We start from the raw sequence: 19069 nt of genomic DNA, 5'->3' as shown, positions 1-19069 counted from the left end.
TGACAGCGTATCCGGGTCCTGTATTTATACGAAATATTAGCTGGCAAATACACGGTAGAGAGGTTTATAGATGGTGGATCAAAAAGGAGCCGAAAATGTGTTATAACGCCTTTTGGTTTTTGACATGTTGATTATAATTAATATTATTCTAACTAATAATGTTTTACTAAGCGGATTATAATGTTGTTTACCGATTTTGCATGGCTGAAATAAATAAATGTGCACGTTTCTAATGTCGTATAGATGGCAGCTGACTATATCTTTCCACTCTAAAATAGAAATCTTCGACTTCCTTTAAAACAAAGTTTTTAGTCTTGGGTAGCAATTTGGGAAGTGACTTGGCGCAAGTGGTAATTCGACTATATCAATATCTCTTGATGTTGTGACTTTAATTTCTTCTTCCTCTTGTTGTTATGAGCTTTTTCTTCCTCGTCTTTCGTGCTGCATTTTGTATAGTTAGCTGTAATATTTTGGTTAGATAGGCTATTATGGTAATTAATACTAATAAACTAATTAATAAGTATAATTCGTAGTCATTTACGCTTTGTTTATATTGTAAGTCGTTGAGTCCTTGTACTTCCAATTTTCTTCTTGCTTAATTTTTGATTTTGCAATGAAGTCTAAATAGTCCATCTTGTATAGTCGGTTTTTCCTGATATAAGTACATCTCGAGTTGCATAGTCTTTGTATGTTTCGTTTAAGATTATTATTCTTACTCCTTCTAATAGATGACCAGTCAACTCCTTGTATTCATCACACTATGTAATTATTGATCACCAGTTCAGTTGTGGTAGTATAAATATTTCGAGTTTTGTTTCGGTGGTACTCGGAATTGTTAACAGGTTTTTATTTTTATAATCCATGATGACCTTGTGTTATTCAGTATAAGTATAGGAAACAATATATTACTATACATTTGAATAAATAATTCGTAATATTTACATAATATTATCATGTGTATATAAATAATGATATACATTGAAAACCAACATTTTATCATATAAGTATTTAATTATTAATTAAGTTTAAAAAAGTATTATTAATTGAAATTATATGTATAAAAATTTAAAAATTACATATTTGTTTGAAGAGAATTGTGAATCATGTATATCTGACGTATCCTTTAGTCTTTACTATTGATATTTGATATAATGATATAAGCTGATTATTATTTATATAATTTGGTTTTATGTAGCTTTATTTATATAGTAGTAAGACATGTAACTGTTGAAAAAATTTTTTTCAAGAAATACGAGTGATAGAGTGTATTTACAAAAAATAAAACCAAGTTTTGATGTCTTCAGTTTTTAAATCATTCACGTCTATATGGTAGGTAATTAACAATTATTGATTTAGTATAGTATAACCAGAGATTAAATTAGATTATTTTTATTCTTTGAAGTATATCTTTACTGTTTAGTTTTAAAATCTTACAATATAATTAGTTGATAGAAAAATATATTTTTAAATAAGATATATTATATTATTCATTGCAATTTTATCTAAGAAGAAATATAACTGTACAAAAAAAAATCCATTATTAATATTTATGTCTAGCATTAGATAGTAGACAAACGTATCACCGTTGCATAAATTTCAAATCTAAATAGTATATTCATATGTAATATGTATGTTATATCAAATTTTAAATTTTCTGACAGTAATCAAATATAGCCATATAGGTATCTTCTTTTAATACCTATTCGAATTGAATATTACAATTATTAATAATAAAACCGATTATTAACACAAAAAAATATATAGTTCACTTTTACATTGTATTCTTCGCAAATCAGGAACAACATAATAATAGTCTCAATAACTTAAATTTCAAGGGAGGTAAAAGTTAATTCGACTTATGTATTTTTCGAGTTACAAATATTCCATTGAGTGTATAGGAATTCCATAGAGACAAAAAGAAATTTGAGTTATCGAGACTCGACTGTATTAACAATAAAAATATTAACTTTATAAACATAGAATAAGTAATAAAATGACAAGGGGTAGAGTGTAAGAATGTCGTAAGAAAACAACGACATTTTTAAAATCGACAAAATTCGATATTAGAATCCATCTGCATGCTATTTTTATATAAAATGTACATCAGGGTATCAAACATAATTTTTTTTTTTTAGTAATGACTCGTTTATATTGTTATACTACGTAGTAATACGTATTATAACGTTTTTCCAGCATACGGTTATATTAATTTTTCTATATTAGGTATACAAAATATATTTTTTTAATAAAATCAAGCGCAGATACGCCACAAATTATTCCTAATTATTAGTAACATAATGTTTTGTACTCTGGTTATTCCTGTTTATGTTTTTTTTTCAAAAATCTTAAACTGAAAACAACGAAATAGTTGTTTTTCCTGTTTACCATATCATACACACATAGGAACCATGGCTATATATTTTATATAAAAATAGCCGTAGTTACTATTTCGATTCAAACATGATTTACTGAGATCAGCTCACTAAATTGGTGCTAAGTTATACGTAAGTCTATCACCTCATAATAACTTTGAGTGTAAGCGATGCGGCGTCTTCAAACTGCTGTAGTGTGGTCACTGTGGTTGTCTGCAGCTATTCATATACAATAAAATTAGGTCCCAGAGCTCTGTTTCTAACTCCCCTCATACGGGACGGTAGAATCGACTAGGCTCGGGAAGCATGCAACGTGACGTTTTTGGACGTGGCTGTCGAGAGCTATTCCGGTTACCTGACTGTGGACGAGGAGCACGGTTCTAACATGTTCTTCTGGTTCTTCCCGGCCGCGAAAGATAAGGCAAATGCACCTGTTGTGCTGTGGTTACAAGGCGGCCCAGGAGCGTCCAGCCTGCATGGCGTATTCAACATCAATGGTCCATTCTCGGCGTACAAGTGCGACGGCAGCATGCTCAAGTTGCGTGACCATGCGTGGACGAACACGCATTCGATGCTCTATGTGGACAATCCGGTAGGCACAGGCTTTAGTTATACCGAGGACGATTCTGGTTACAGTACCGACCAGACAGCCGTCGCCCAGAACATGTACTCCGCCTTGGTACAATTCTTCAAGCTGTTCCCCGAGTACCAGCTCAACGATTTCTACGTGACCGGGGAGTCGTTCGCCGGTCACTACGTACCGGCCGTGTCGTACGCCATCCACCAGAACAACCCCAAAGCAGAGGTCAATATCAACCTCAAAGGGTTGGCCATAGGAAACGGCTTAGTTGATCCTCTCAACCAGCTGTTTTACAGCGAATACTTGCACAAATACGGATTGATTGACGCTAACTTTATATTATGTTATTTTATCGTCTAAAATGTTCTCATAAAATAATCATATTATAATACTGACCGGGGGAAAAAAATATCGACAGTTATAATAGATACTTATACGAGGTCGAAAAGTTTTCTTTTATTTAATTATCGAACAATTAAAATGCTTAAATCAAATAATTGAAAAAAACAACAGTAGACACTTATACCTATAATAATGTATTCGTGTTTAGCTTCGTTTAAATAATAAATAACTACTGATAATTATCCATTACAATAATCGAGGGAAATAATAAAATATATTACAGTAGGTAATATGTCGATAATTAATATATTAGTATAGTAAATTAACGTTATTCCAAACGGTTACAGAAAACGGAAAGCGGATATTCGAACAATATGAGAGAACGATTCGAGCTCAAATCCTAGCTGGTGACTACATGGAAGCTTTCCGGAGGTACGACGAGATGTTGAACGGCAGATTATATCAGAACCCGACGCTGTTTAATAACCTGACCGGAATGCAATACTACTACAACGTGCTATTGGACCGGCAACCTCCGTCGTTCAACGATTGGATGGATTTCGTGGAAACACTGTCCGTAAGGTACGCGTTGCACGTGGGCCCACGGCGGCTTTACAGAAATACGACGGTGGTCCAAAAGCACTTGCTTAGCAACGTGATGCAATCAGTGGCTCCGTGGTTGGCCAATCTGTTAGATTCCGACCAGTACCGGGTTCTGTTATACAGCGGGCAGTTTGACATCAAATTTAATCACCTGGGCAACATGCGTATGGCCCAGGCGCTCGAGTGGAAAGGTGCGGAACGATTTAGGAATAATGCGACGCGTACCATTTGGCGCGTTCCCCAACGGAAAACCGGATGTGACGACGGAAACGAAACTGACGTGGCCGGTTACGCGACGACATCAGGTCCGCTGACCGTGCTGTTGGTGAGGAATGCTGGTCACATAGTGCCAGCCGACCAGCCGGTTTGGGCTCTGGATCTCATCAACAGATTCACGGCCGGCAAAACGTTTTGACCTACAGCAACCACGATTTATCGATGATAATATATTTGATTAATATTATTATATTTACCTTATACCATATAATATACATAATATACCTAACCTACCACACTCATATATACGTGGTATTGCGAATTCAAATAGAACATGTGGTAAAGAACGCTGGTTTTAGTATAAATGAAAATTAAATTTAATAATATAAAATATAAATCATGGCCCGTGGATCAATCATTGACACAATACACATTACACACGTATTAAAATATAAATAGTATCTAAATACTTATTATATTGTTTATGCAAGGCAACTCGTGGTCACTAAAGACTGACACGCATAATATTATATACATTTATACTACATAGAATTATAATTTTTAAACGAATAGATGACCTAAAGTCCTAAACCAAAAAAATGTAATTTATTACAAATTGTCGACTTTATATTAATTATGGTCTTTAACATTACCGAATATTTATCAACAATAATACTTTCTATTGTGTTTATCGTTTATAATGTGGTTATTTATATATATTTTATATGCAAAATTGGAAGTAAACTATAATTATAATCATACGTAATATTATATCAATTGACAATTTATCAGTATACGTATTCATTATAATATAATATGTATATTGTATAATATATATAATACATTATATATATTACGACTTTTACATATTGTGTTCAATAGTTAAATAATATTGTTCATATCTTAACATAAATTAAAATTATTTTATACAATTTGACACAAAAAAATATCTCCACATTGCTGATAATTATTGTAAAATAAATAATTACTTCCATTGATCCGCTCAGAATCTAAAAACACGTATACCATATTTCTTTTATTATTAACCTAACCTAAGGTATTTAGGTATACATTAGGTGAATAGTTCGCGCATGGACTATCGTTGCGAACTTTATTCGCTAGAACAAAAAGCTTACACACTATGCTAAATTTACAATTACTACTATAATATTTCAATTTACCCAATGCTACATAGAATATTTGTAGAAAAATAGAAAATGCAAATACATTATTAATTAATTTGTATACCTACCTATAATCGAAAGTTAAGCTACCTATGTTATTAGTTAGAAAAACATTTTTAAGACGCAAAAAAGTTCAATTCATCAACTTCTATACTCTCATTCTGATGAATTATAAATATTTAAAATTGAATAATCGCTTTTTTAAGTAATTTTAATCTAATAGATATCATAATTTATTCTTTATCCAACCATGATTGGATAATTAAAAGATCAGCTAGTATTAAGTTTACTATATTAAATAAGTTAACTATAAACAAAGGCAATAAGTTACATAGTACAATATTTATGTACTCGTAATCAAAGTTATTATTATAAATCACGACTGTACATTTATTTTACTTTATTTAAGTGAAGAACGAAAAATTTACCAGACCGTACGTGTGTAAGACTGAGATAACACTATATGTGGGAGGTGACGTCCTTTTAAATGAAGAAGATTAGTTAATCTTGTATGCAGTCTTAATGAATGTACTACAAATAGTGATTACACGCAGATAGATACTTACTATAATAATATTATGTATATACTATGTGTAAATAAAGCTGATATTTGGTAGTGGAAAACTTCAAAGCGTTATAAATATAAATTTATAATTTCAATTACTTGACACTCGACAACTGGCGTGCGTGTATAGTATATGCTAATATTTTATTGTAATTTAATTAATAGCTTATACATCGTATATTTAAATACCATCACAAGAAATGTGGTATAAAATTAATAAGTAACAATTATTATTATAACTAAGTATTCATAAAAAAATTATAATACGAATTAAATACTCTCGCTATATACATTATGAATAGGTAAGTTATCAAATGTATTCATAAGTTTACTAATAATAGTAAAAACCAACTTAATCTATATTTATCTGTTTTATTATTTAAGAGAGACACCAAAGGCAGATATTAAGACAGAACGACCTCCTAATCCAAGATGTAATGCAAATTTTTTTGAAATCATCACTCATAGGTAAACGAATTATATGTTTTAAACTTAACTTGATGTATTTTGGAGCTTAGGTACGTATATTTGTAACTTAAAATGACAAATACCAATAGACGGTCTATTATATATCCCCCCAGAACAAAATCATAATTACGCAACTGAATAGACCTACATCTATTTTTTTAATATCTTATATTGGTGAAGGTTAAAACTATTAAACATTTCAAATGTAATTTTATGATTCCGATTAAACAAAAAATAAACATTGTTAAATTATATTGTATCTGTTACAAGAACAAGTTGAAATTGTATGTTTTAAGTGTAAAAAGTTTTAGCTAATGACTGACGTCTGCCATCACTTTGGGCGTGTTTTAGCAGCAATGATTGCATTCCATGCTAATTCCGTAAATGGATTATTTTTTGTATCTTAATACAGTCGATTCTCGATAACTCGAATTTCAAGGGAGGTAAAAATTAATTCGACTTATGTGTTTTTCGAGTTACAAATACTACATTAAGTATATAAGAATTCCATATAGACAAAAAGAAATTCGAGTTATTGAGGTTTTCGAGTTATCGAGACTCGACTGTACCTATATCCATTTAGACAGTGGTGGATTTAAGGAGGGGGCCAGAGGGGCTTGCTCCCCATTACCATATAATAATATATTTTAAAATACCATTATTTTAATATAAGGGTTTCTATAAAAATATGTACTAATGTAAAAAAATATTGCCCACCTCCCCCAAAACAAAATTCTAGACCCGCCACTGCATTAATATAATATAATTATCCGATAATCTATATTATAATAGTTTTATTAAAAAACTAGAAATGGTTGAAAGTGATCAATTTTGAGTAGAAACATACAAAAGTAATTTTAGACTGCTTCATCGAACTGAATGTATTCACTTTCAAGTCTAAATATAAAACAAAGAAAATATGTAAATGGCTTGCAAAATGTATTCTAACATAAATAATGCTATTAGCATGGTTATTTTTATGCTATCAGTAAACTGTTTAACGGAACATTTTTTTTTTTGAATTTAAAACAAGTAAAAACTTACTTTCGTTCACATGAAACAAAAAAAAATATTAATTAGTTTTAATAGTAATGTTAACAATTAGATTAATTTTTTTATTATGTTACCTAATACAAAAATCAAAAAAAAAAAACATTTTTAAATAGTAATTTTAAGTGTTAACTTTTATACTAATTTCTAATAATTAATATATTTATCAATATGTATTGATAATGATTAATTATAAATAATAATATTACTATATTAGTATTATCAATAAAAAATGTGTAATTTCATTATTATATAAAAGTATGTAACACTTATGTAATACTATACCGTAATTTAATTAACTAGAGCTCATTAAAAATGATTTTACAGATACTTACAAAAAATTTTGTAATTAATAGTACAATAAAGTCAAATTTTAATCATTTCACAAAATAAAATTTGTCTATAATTAATATTGTGAAATATTTTCTGTTTTTTTTTTCACAGTATTGTTGTATAATTAATAATTATAATATTGTATTAATTAAAATACTTAACATTTTTTATTTTTAACTCCCTAATTAACCAATACCAAATCAAATTTTCAAAAAACATATTATTGTAAATTTAATTCTTTCCTTACCCTTTACACAGAATCTATAATATATTACTCAAATACTCAAAGTCTCAAACATTTATAAAAAATGTGTAACTTAAAAATTTAACTGTAAAATTTATAAATTCTCACATACATAAAGTACATTGTACACAAACCAATTCGTTTAACAGTTCACCCTTATTTTCTAAATCAATTATTATTATTTGAAAAACAAATATTTTTTTATAATCTTAAGACTATATTTTTATAAAAAATTAAAAATTATAAGTAACATTGTTATTTTTCGAATACATGTTTTATTTATAGTTGGATATCAAAACTATTAAAAATAGGACGTCTCAGAGATTTAAATGAAACGGATTTGTATACAACATTAGATGACCAGAAATCATCGCCATTAGGCGATAAATTGGAAAAGTATATTATCAACAATCTACTATTATAACCTATGATAATGATTCTTATCAATACTTTGAAATAACTTAGTAATCATTTTGACATTAGGATATGGAGATCAGAGTTAGCCAAATCGTCTTCAATGAATCGAAATCCAAATTTGTTGAGAGCTTTGATCCGAATGTTTGGTGCTAAATTTATTCTATATGGATTTCTGTTTTGCATAATCGAAATAATTTTCAAGTAAGAGCTTATTTTTAACTTTTAGATTAAGTATATTATAATATAGCTAACGCCCCCCGACACATTTTCGAATATTAGGTACATTGTTCGTACTTTAAAAATGTCAAAATAAAAAAGTTCCTTCTACATTTTTGTTAAAATTGGGGAAAACAGATTAAACACGTTAATGAAAAACAGAAATTTCTTCATCAATATACCTCAATAATGTTGTAAAATTTTTATAAAATGTTTATATCTTATCATTTTCTATTTAAAGTGAAATACTTTGACTTTTTTTGAGCTATCTATAGCCTATAGGTGTACGATTTTAATTTTAATTTTTATAATTGTCAAATAAAATTTTACATTTATAAAAAAAAGTGTTCTGGATAGAATTGCTAAAACACTTAAAACAAGATTGAGAAATGCATAATATTAATACCAATTTACTCCTTTCCTTTTAAATTATTATTATTATTGTATTTATTATATAATCAAATTATTGTATGTTTTCTGTATTCATACTTGTACGACAAAAGAAAAAAATAATGTGTAATTGTAATTTATATCCGTAATAAAGAAATATTATTATTATTATTATTATTATAAGTGTAATTTGCAATTTTCATTTATTAAGTTAATATCAATAAAAGTTAATTAGGTATGTAAAAATGTAATCAAAATAGTCAATTAACATAAACTGAATTTTAACTATTAAATTGTTCATACCAAACATTAGATAAATAAATATACATATATTTGTTTAATTTATTGAAGTATGTAATATAAACACTAATGTATAATATTGTAATAGGTATTTATGTTTGTTATATACTCTTATATCTTTTTTTTATTACAGTTTGTCTCAACCTATATTAATTGGTGAACTATTAGCATACTTCAACCATAATCATTCCAAAAATATTGATATAAAATATGCATACCTATACTCATCAGGTTTAATATGCAGCATACTTATGTCAACTATCCTTATCTTTTACACATATGAAGAAATTATGAACGAAATAATGAAGGTGAAAGTTGCTTGTTGTTCTTTAATCTTCAGAAAGGTGAACCTATAAAATATTCTTTAAATTATTTGTAAATATATTTAAATTGTAAAAAAAAAAGATAGTTTATACAGATTATAAATTTCATACAATAATTATTTCTATTTTTCAAATAATGCCATAAATTTAGTTTTGGATTTCCATACTAAGTAGTGAATAGACTAAGCATATATTCAGCTCCTTCTCCCTACTTTGGAATTTGGAGAACTTGAGACAAACTTTGTGCACAAAAGACTAGATTAAAAGTACAAATTAGCGCTAATTGATTAAGTTAATTTTAATTCGAAAATATAATGTGGGGGCGCTAGAAACATGAAGCTTAAAAAAATACAATTATACTTTTGTTCAAAATTTAAAATACGTTTTTAGTACTTGATAGGACTTAAGGGATAATGTTTTTTTCAACATATAATGACAGAATAAACCTTTTATATATTTTTTCAATTTTTACTAAATTATTTCCGAAATATTTAATAGGTAACTGCAGTTTTTATTTATTGACTGATTGTTAAGATATTCTGGTTGCATATAAATTTGATACAACAATATTTTATTTATATTATTTGTTGTTTTCGTTGTACTATGAACTTACATGTGGGGTACAGCTAAAATACTACATTCTAGAGTATCCTAAATTTGTTTTTTTTTTTTTTAATTTACTAGATGAATAATGGTTTCATTTTTTTACTTCGTAGACATTATGCCTGAGTCATAAAACTTTTGGCGAAACTGCCGTTGGACAAGTGATCAATTTGATATCGAATGATGTAAATCGATTCGATTGTGCAATAAATCTACATTATTTATGGATCGGACCCCTACAAATAATAATTGGAATATATTTTTTGTGGCAAGAAATTGGTGTGTCCTTATTAGTTGGAGTAGCTACATTTTTTTTCTTTATTCCATTACAAAGTATATAAAACTGTTTACAATCAGTAAATTGTAATAATTAATTATTTACATAAATGTATACTTATAATCAAGTTACTTTTTTGAATTTCAGGTTGGATGGGGAAAATAATTTCTAAATTTCGTTTGCAGACTGCAAAGAAGACCGATGAAAGAATACGATTAATGAATGAAATCATTTCGGGGATACAAGTGATCAAAATGTACACATGGGAAAAACCATTTGTTAATCTCATAAAATATAGTAGAAAGTATGTATGGTTTGATAATAACATCTATATTATTATAATATATCAAATATTATATTATATTGAGGCGATTATAGAATAGAGGTTGAACAAATAAAAGGAGCCACATTTATTAAATTCATATGGATATCATTTAAAGTAATTCAATCGAGATTCCAAATATTTATTAGCATTTTAATATACGTGTTATTAGGAAATAAAATATCTTTCCAAAAAGTAAGTTCATAATTAACTAAACTTTTATAGATATAAATTACATTAAATTATATTGTTATTATTTACACATAGGTTTACGTTCTTATATGTTTCTTCAATCTGCTACATATGTCAATGGCAGTAAAATTTTCTATCAGTTTGTTGGGAATAGGTGAATTAATTGTATCAATTAAACGCATACAAGTATGAACAATTTAATAATTTTTAAATTTTTTTTTTTATTATTTGCTTCTTGTATAAGTATAATCACGGCTCGACAATTATAGATAATATAATTAAAGACATACAATTTCATATAATAAAAATGTGCGAAACAATTTACATAATTCAATATGTATATACAAGAAAAATAAAAACAAGAGAACAAAGATTAGATACTAAAGCCAGCTTCCAAAATAAATGATATGACTTGAATTATGGCTATTTCAAAATTATAGTTAAGAATTTTTGTACTCATTAATTTAAAGTGTCTTAGGTAATTATACAAAATAAATAATAAACATTTTAAAAAAAGGGGGCATGTTGTAAGTGAATACCATTGATGATTGACACATAGTTGTAGGTGTCGTATGATTGGCGGGTGTGTTTAATATGCATTCAATGATGTAATATTATCGTATAGGTATCAAAACCATTCAAAACGCTTCTGAGTGGAAACAGTTTACCTTTATCAATTTTATTTAGTATATTAATTTTTCGAATATTTTTTAGTATTATTATAATTATTATTATTTATTTTACTTTTAAAATAACTGTGGGTTAATTAAATTTTTTTCAAAAATAAAACATTTATTATATAATTAAGCTTTAATTGTTATAATAATAAAGGTACCATACTATGGTCAATGTCCATTGTCATTAAAAACTTTTGGATCGGTTTAGCCTTACTGTAAACTGTAAAACAATGTGAATAGGTTTGTGGTAAAATTATTTAAAATATAATATTAATCTACATATTTTAAAAATATCATTGCGTATAGCAAAAATCATGATAGAGGTATTTGAATCTTAGATTTTTATATCGACCGTATGACGCGAATTTAGCCAACGCTTCACTTTTACTGATTTAATGTTGTATTCGTACAATTGTAAATATAAATAATTGTACTTCGGACAAAATTTATATTTAATATATTATATAAATTACGTCAATATATAATTAAAAAACAATTTATAAGAAACCTCGCATTGTATTGTGTATGTATAGGCAATAAAACACTCGGTGAAAAAAAATATCCTATATATTAAAAAAATGTTTAACTTCAAGGTTTCATAAAAAACCATTGTAATTTTACATTCAAATTTATTATTTAAGATAAATAAAATGTTTATGAATTAGGTACTTACTATAAAGTAATCTCGTCAAAATTTTAAATTTAAATACAATGAAAAATGCAGAAAAGTATATAATATATTATATAATATATAACATGTAGGAAAGAGACTTAATTAATAATTACAGACTATAGTCATTCATTTTTGAAATGCACAAAAAAAAATTGTTGATTATTGAATTTGCCTAAACATGTTTGTTATTCTTTAATTTTTTTTAATTTCAATTATTTTAACCATCTAATTAATCTATAATTACTCCACTTAGGATCTAAAATTAGATTCTTGTATTTTACAGCATTATTTATTACTCGAGGAAAAAGATCATCAAATCCAAAACTCTCATTTAAAATATGATAATTCAGTGGAACAAAACATTGGACAATCATCCATTGTTGATGACCATACTGCAAATAACTGTAATGACATTGAAGACAAAAAAGAATCTGTTAATAGTAATAGTATAGTTATTTTGAACATTTCTGCTAAATGGACAGATGTTCAAACTAATAATACATTAGAAAATATTAATTTAACAGTAAATTCTGGACAATTGGTTGCAGTTATCGGACCAGTAGGAGCCGGTAAGGTAATATTCATAAAATTTATATTTATATACTATACTTTCTTTCTATATTATTAAACGATACTAAAAAATGATTTCAGAGTTCATTAATACAAGCAATTTTAAAATAATTGTCTGTCTTTAAAGGCAAAATATCTGTGGATGGCGTTTTATCTTATGCATCACAGGAACCATGGATATTTTCTGGTACTATTCAACAAAATATTCTTTTTGGATCACCAATGGACGAAGAACGTTTCAAAGAAGTAAATAAATACGGATTTACATTATATAATAACATGCAGTTATTTAAATGATAGTTAATCATTATGATTTTTAAATAGGTTATTGATGTCTGTGCTCTAAAAAGCGATCTTGAACATTTTCCACTTGGCGATGAAACGATAGTGGGGGAAAGAGGAACAACTTTGAGCGGAGGACAAAAAGCAAGAATTAATTTAGCAAGGTTAATATAAATTTGAAAATTAACCATAATTTGTCCATTTAATATTTCCAAAAATTTTTTTTTTTTTAGAGCGGTGTACAAAAAAGCTGATATTTACTTACTTGATGATCCACTTTCAGCTGTTGACGTTAAAGTTGGCAATCATTTATTTGAAAAATGCATTAAAAGTAAGTATAGTTCCAAATGCTTTAACTGTATAATTATATAAACACAATTACACTTATAGTTTCTAATTACAGACTATCTCAAAAAAAAAGCATGTATTCTTATTACTCATCAAGTACATCATTTATCCGAAGTTGATCATATTGTTCTAATGGATAATGTTAGTATTAGTAGATTATAATATTAAAATAATTATTGTGCCTATAGGATATTAATTTTATATCATGTTCATTTTTGTTTTAGGGTAAAATAATAATTGAAGGATCATATCAATATATTCAAGCTTCTAATTTGGATTTTGCAAAAGTACTTGGACCTTTAAATGGTACAACCATTGAAAATAAAATTGAAACTAATATAATGAACAACAATGAGGTCGAGTTACGCTTGGATTCATCTCAGATCGGTTCTAACGAAAATATTTTATCATCCAAGTTTAAAGAGTCATCTCAAAAACCTAATACAAAATCACCATATGAGTTTGGCAAATATAAATCCAAAAATGTTTTAATATCGTACATATCTTCTAGTGAGAGTTCATACAACGTATTTTTTGGATTTTTTATGTGCATCTTAATTCTGGGACTTACTGTCGGAGGAGAATTTTGGCTTAGCTATTGGTACTATTACAGTAATTAAGTAATTTTGTATTAATTTTGAAATTCTTATGATATACTTTTTCAGGGTTAATCAGGAATTATTTTATAATCAGAAAACTACATTTAATAACAGTTTATCAGAAACACATGATCCATCTAACTTATTATTATGGTTTAACAATAATAATGAATACTATGTTATCATTTATACATTTTTCATGGTTTCCCTGATCATATCAGTGATAATTAGGTCTGCTATATTTGTCCAAATTACCATGAAAGCTTCAATTAATTTACACAATCGAATGTTCAATTCCATAGTAGGAACCACTATGTCTTTTTTTAATATAAATTCATCAGGTATGTAATCAATTTTTTTTATGTATGTATATTGTATAATATAATAAAAATGTCATTGCTTGAAATATTGAAATATATTTAAAATAAAAAAAATCAAAATAACGAAAAGTATTTTAATATTTTATACTTTTATGCAGGATTCATAATGAATCGCTTTTCAAAAGACTTAGGAGCTGTGGATGAAATCTTACCAGATATTTTTTTGGATACCTTACAAGTTATACAGTTTTTTCTTACGCTATTTTATTTAAAATTTAAAAAAGTAATTTATTTAAGAATTTGAAAAAGCTAACTGTTTTTTCAGATTTTTATGTTCATTTTTGGGACTGTAATTATTGTAGGATTTACCAATATTTATCTATTGATACCAACAGTTATTATTGGAATTATGGTCTATAAAGTTAGAGAATATTATTTCTATACATCACAAAACATCAAAAGGTTAGAAGCATCTAGTAAGTATCATAGTGATATTAAACATAAATTTATAAGACTGATTTATAAGCATTAAAATTTGATATATATAAATAAACACCTAGTGAACAACTTCATATACCTCTTCACAAAAAATAAAAATACACATACAAAAATTAACAAAAAACATTTTTACCATTAAACTTATTAATCTTAATCATTAACATTTAGTAAATAAATGATATCAGTAGTCCGAAAATAAAATCTTATGACCAAGTGCAATGTATCAAAATAAAATCTAAATACTATTTGAGCTACTAGAAGTATTCACAAAATTTTTGTTAAATATAAAAACAAAATTTAAATAATTTTTTTTTTTTTTTACAATAATTGTTTTTTGAAGAACGTAAAAAAAACTCCTTGTAAACACCCATTATTCAGCTATAAAATACCCAATGAAAATTAAAATAATTCTTCAAAACATTAAAATATCGAAATATGCAAAAATTCGAACGAAAAGCTTCATATTACCAATGCCGCTATGCTAAAAATAAGTTTTAGCTTACTTACATAAATTGAAATTTCATACAATCTTTTGCAGTACAACAACAATAATATTATAATACTTATATTGTATTTTTAAATTAAAACACAAATTTTGTTTTTTTTTTTTACTATAAACAGCACGAAGTCCTGTATTAGCACATATGAATGCATCGTTACAGGGTTTAATAACAATTCGAGCCTTTGGAGCAGAACAAATATTGTCACAAGAATTTGACAGACATCAAGTACTTATATTAAAATTTACTTAAATAACTTAATTTATTAATTATTTATACTGCTCTAAATTAATAACATTTATTTGAAAGATGTGTATATTCTTTTTATTTGACATTTAGGATTTACATTCCTCAGCTTCACATATATATACATGTTTGAATCAAGGATTCGGATTTTGGATAGATAATGTTTGTTTATTTTATTTATGTATTATTATATTTAGTCTATTAATAGCCGATAACAGTAAGTTGAAAGTTATAAGATTCTCTTAATAATTTTAAATCATGTTATTTCACCAATTAATTAAAACTTAAGATATTAACGGAGCAAGTGTTGGACTAACTCTTACACAAGTGATAACTCTACTCAATAGGATTCAATGGGGAGTAAGACAATCAATAATATTACTATGCCAATTGACATCAGTTGAAAGAGTTATAGAATACACTAATTTACCACAGGAAGATACTCTTCACTCTATTGAAGGTAAAACTTATTAATTGTGAATTAATTTGCTTATTCCAACGAATAGTTTAAAATAAATTAAATTATGCTTAAATTATTAATTTGTTTTTTAGTAAAAAATCCACCAAAAGAATGGCCTTATTCAGGGAAAATCGTATTTAAAGATTTTAATCTACGTTACAGCTTAAATTCACCCTATGTATTGAAAGATCTAAATATTGAAATTCGATCAATGGAAAAAGTAAGCATTTAAGAGATATTTCTAATGGTCAATAATGATTCTTTTACGTTTATTTAGATTGGTATTGTTGGCCGGACCGGTGCAGGCAAATCATCGTTTATCGGAGCATTATTTAGATTAGCTCTGAATGAAGGTAAAATCATCATTGACGGTGTAGATATACATGAATTGATGCTCAAAGACCTGAGATCTAAGTTATCTATTATTCCTCAGGAACCAGTATTGTTTTCTGGGACAATGCGAACAAACTTAGATCCATTTGATGAATACCCAGATCATGATCTTTGGAATGCTCTAGATGAAGTATAATGTGTTCTAATTAATTTCACTTAAAAACAAAATATTTGTTTTATTATTACACAATAAAAGATTTTCAAATAATTTGTTGATTATATACTTATATATTATTATTATAGGTGGAACTCAAAAACTTTGTGGAGGATTTGCCCGATGGTCTTAACTCGAAAATGTCGAATAGTGGTTCGAACTTCAGTGTCGGTCAACGACAGTTAGTTTGTTTAGCTCGAGCTATACTACAAAACAATAAAATCCTAATATTGGACGAGGCCACTGCCAATGTTGATCCGCTGTAATAAAAATAATTTTATTTAAGATATTTAATTATTTATCTTTACCACATTTTTATTCACAGGACTGATAAATTGATTCAAAATACAATAAGAAATAAATTTAAAAATTGCACAGTACTAACAATTGCTCACCGTATAAATACTATTATGGACTCCGATAGAGTATTAGTTATGGATTTTGGCAAAATAGTTGAATTTGATCACCCGTATAATTTATTGAAGAACACTGAAGGATTTTTTTACAAAATGGTTGAGCAAACTGGAAATGATACATCTTAATTTTGACATAATGAGGCTACAGAGGTATAAATAATTCATTACGCATATTAATTTTGTTTATCATTAAATAAAAAATGTATTTATTTATGTTTTCAAATTTGAATCCATTAACCTCTCTTTTTTAATTATAGACTTTCAAAAGTCCTTACAATAAAGCAATTTCTAACTAAGTAAATTATTGAATAAGATATGTTGTTTAAAAATGAAATAGTAATAAATCATACCTTCTTCAATTATTATTTTTATTAATTAATAAATATCTGTAATACCTAATAAGTATGTATCTAAAATATATTAAAAATATTATATATAAAATATACAATATTTCTATACACTCAGGTCATTAGGTTTGAAAATTTGAACAAGGTCTTAAACAAGTTAAACACAATCATAAAATATAACATTTACAATAATTTCGTTTTTCGTTGCTAGAACATAACGCTTATATACTATGCTTAATGTAGAGTTACTTCTATGATATTAAATTGCCCAATACTACATAGCATATGTATGTAAAAAATGCAAATACAACATTATTATTTAAATTTGTATATAATAGAATGTTAAACTATATTATTAGGTAGAAAAATATTTTTTAAGACGCGAAAAAATTCAATTCATCAACACCCGTTCCCTAATATTCCGGTAAATTATAAATATTTAAAATTTAATAATCGCTTTTATAAGTTATTTTAATTTTATAGATTTCATGATTTATTCTTTAGCCAAATGTGATTGCAGAATTGAATGGTCAGCTAGTATTAAGTTTATTTATACTTGTAGCTAACCTAACCTGGCGTCTGGGGAAACGTACGTCAAATTTTCTTTTGATTTAATAAATAAAAATAAAACATTGTTAATTATTGTGTTTTGGGATAGTACAGTTTATTTTTTATTATTATTTACCGTAAAGATAAATTTAATATCAGCAACAATGGCAATTAATTACATAGATCAAAGTTTATACACTCGTAATCACAATTATTATTGTAAAACACGACTGTAAATTGTGATTATTACAGACATACCTACTCACGGGGTGGCCAGGTTGGCAGCGATCCCCCTTGGCCTCTGGCTTTTTCTTTAATAAATAAATAGATATCTATATTATATAGATAGCGATCATTTTACATTTTACATGAAAAACGTAAAGCTAGTTGTACTCTAATTGTTTCAATATAACATAAAGGTGATAAACTTTTTAAACTAATCAGTTATCATCACACAAGAATCTTTGGTTTGGACCTTTTTAAGGGCGCCCCCTGCGATCAAAGTCTGCGCACGTCAATGAACTGATTAATAATTAAGTGAATATACCAGCTGTACACTTTTAATAATAATTATGGTAAGAACTATTTAATGAATTTAATCATAGCTTAATACCTTAGTCCGTTAACAATTATTATATTAACAGTTGTTAAGAATATTAAAAGTCGAGTTAAATTATGAGCATATTCAAATATTGAATATTTTGCATACTAATAATTCATTATGAATTTAAATTATTTAAAAAAATTAATGAGAGAACATAAATAATTTTCTTAGCTAAAACTACACTATTGAAACTTGTAAACGAAAAAATTATTACACCGTACGTGTGTAAGACGGAGATAACACTACATGTTAGAGGTGACGTCCTTTTAAATGAGATAGATTAGTTAATCTTGTATGCAGTCTTTATGAGTGTACTACAAATAGTGATAACAGATTAATGCTTATTATAATGTTATGTATTAACTATGTGTAAACAAAACTGGTATTAGGTAGTGGAAAATATCAAAGCGATGTAAATATAAATTTATAATTTCAG

At 26.9% G+C, this 19069-nt stretch overlaps 1 protein-coding gene and 1 pseudogene across 2 annotated transcripts; both read left to right on the top strand.

Moving 5' to 3' along the window:
* Positions 1-728: 728 nt before the first annotated feature.
* On the top strand, positions 729-4365 carry LOC114124750 (venom serine carboxypeptidase-like; annotated as a pseudogene). Its single transcript, XR_007605026.1, has 3 exons — positions 729-762; positions 2510-3279; positions 3641-4365. The product of XR_007605026.1 is annotated as a venom serine carboxypeptidase-like (transcript).
* Positions 4366-5541: 1176 nt separating this feature from the next.
* On the top strand, positions 5542-17497 carry LOC114124741 (ATP-binding cassette sub-family C member 4-like). Its single transcript, XM_050204669.1, is given in 25 exon segments — positions 5542-6164; positions 6247-6330; positions 8243-8353; positions 8441-8575; positions 9414-9624; positions 10320-10539; positions 10631-10787; positions 10862-11000; positions 11073-11183; positions 12631-12921; positions 12999-13163; positions 13242-13363; positions 13433-13530; positions 13603-13688; positions 13772-14148; positions 14213-14487; positions 14625-14704; positions 14792-14942; positions 15586-15692; positions 15804-15927; positions 16000-16170; positions 16263-16390; positions 16448-16693; positions 16807-16979; positions 17043-17497. Coding segments are annotated over 25 exon segments (3987 nt in total). The 5' UTR covers positions 5542-6156; the 3' UTR covers positions 17260-17497.
* The last annotated feature ends 1572 nt before the right edge of the window (positions 17498-19069 follow it).

The sequence above is a fragment of the Aphis gossypii genome, chromosome 3, assembly GCF_020184175.1.
Source record: "Aphis gossypii isolate Hap1 chromosome 3, ASM2018417v2, whole genome shotgun sequence".
NCBI lineage: Eukaryota > Metazoa > Arthropoda > Insecta > Hemiptera > Aphididae > Aphis > Aphis gossypii.
Note: the sequence above shows the minus strand (reverse complement) of the source record. Positions and strands in the feature narration are given on the sequence as shown.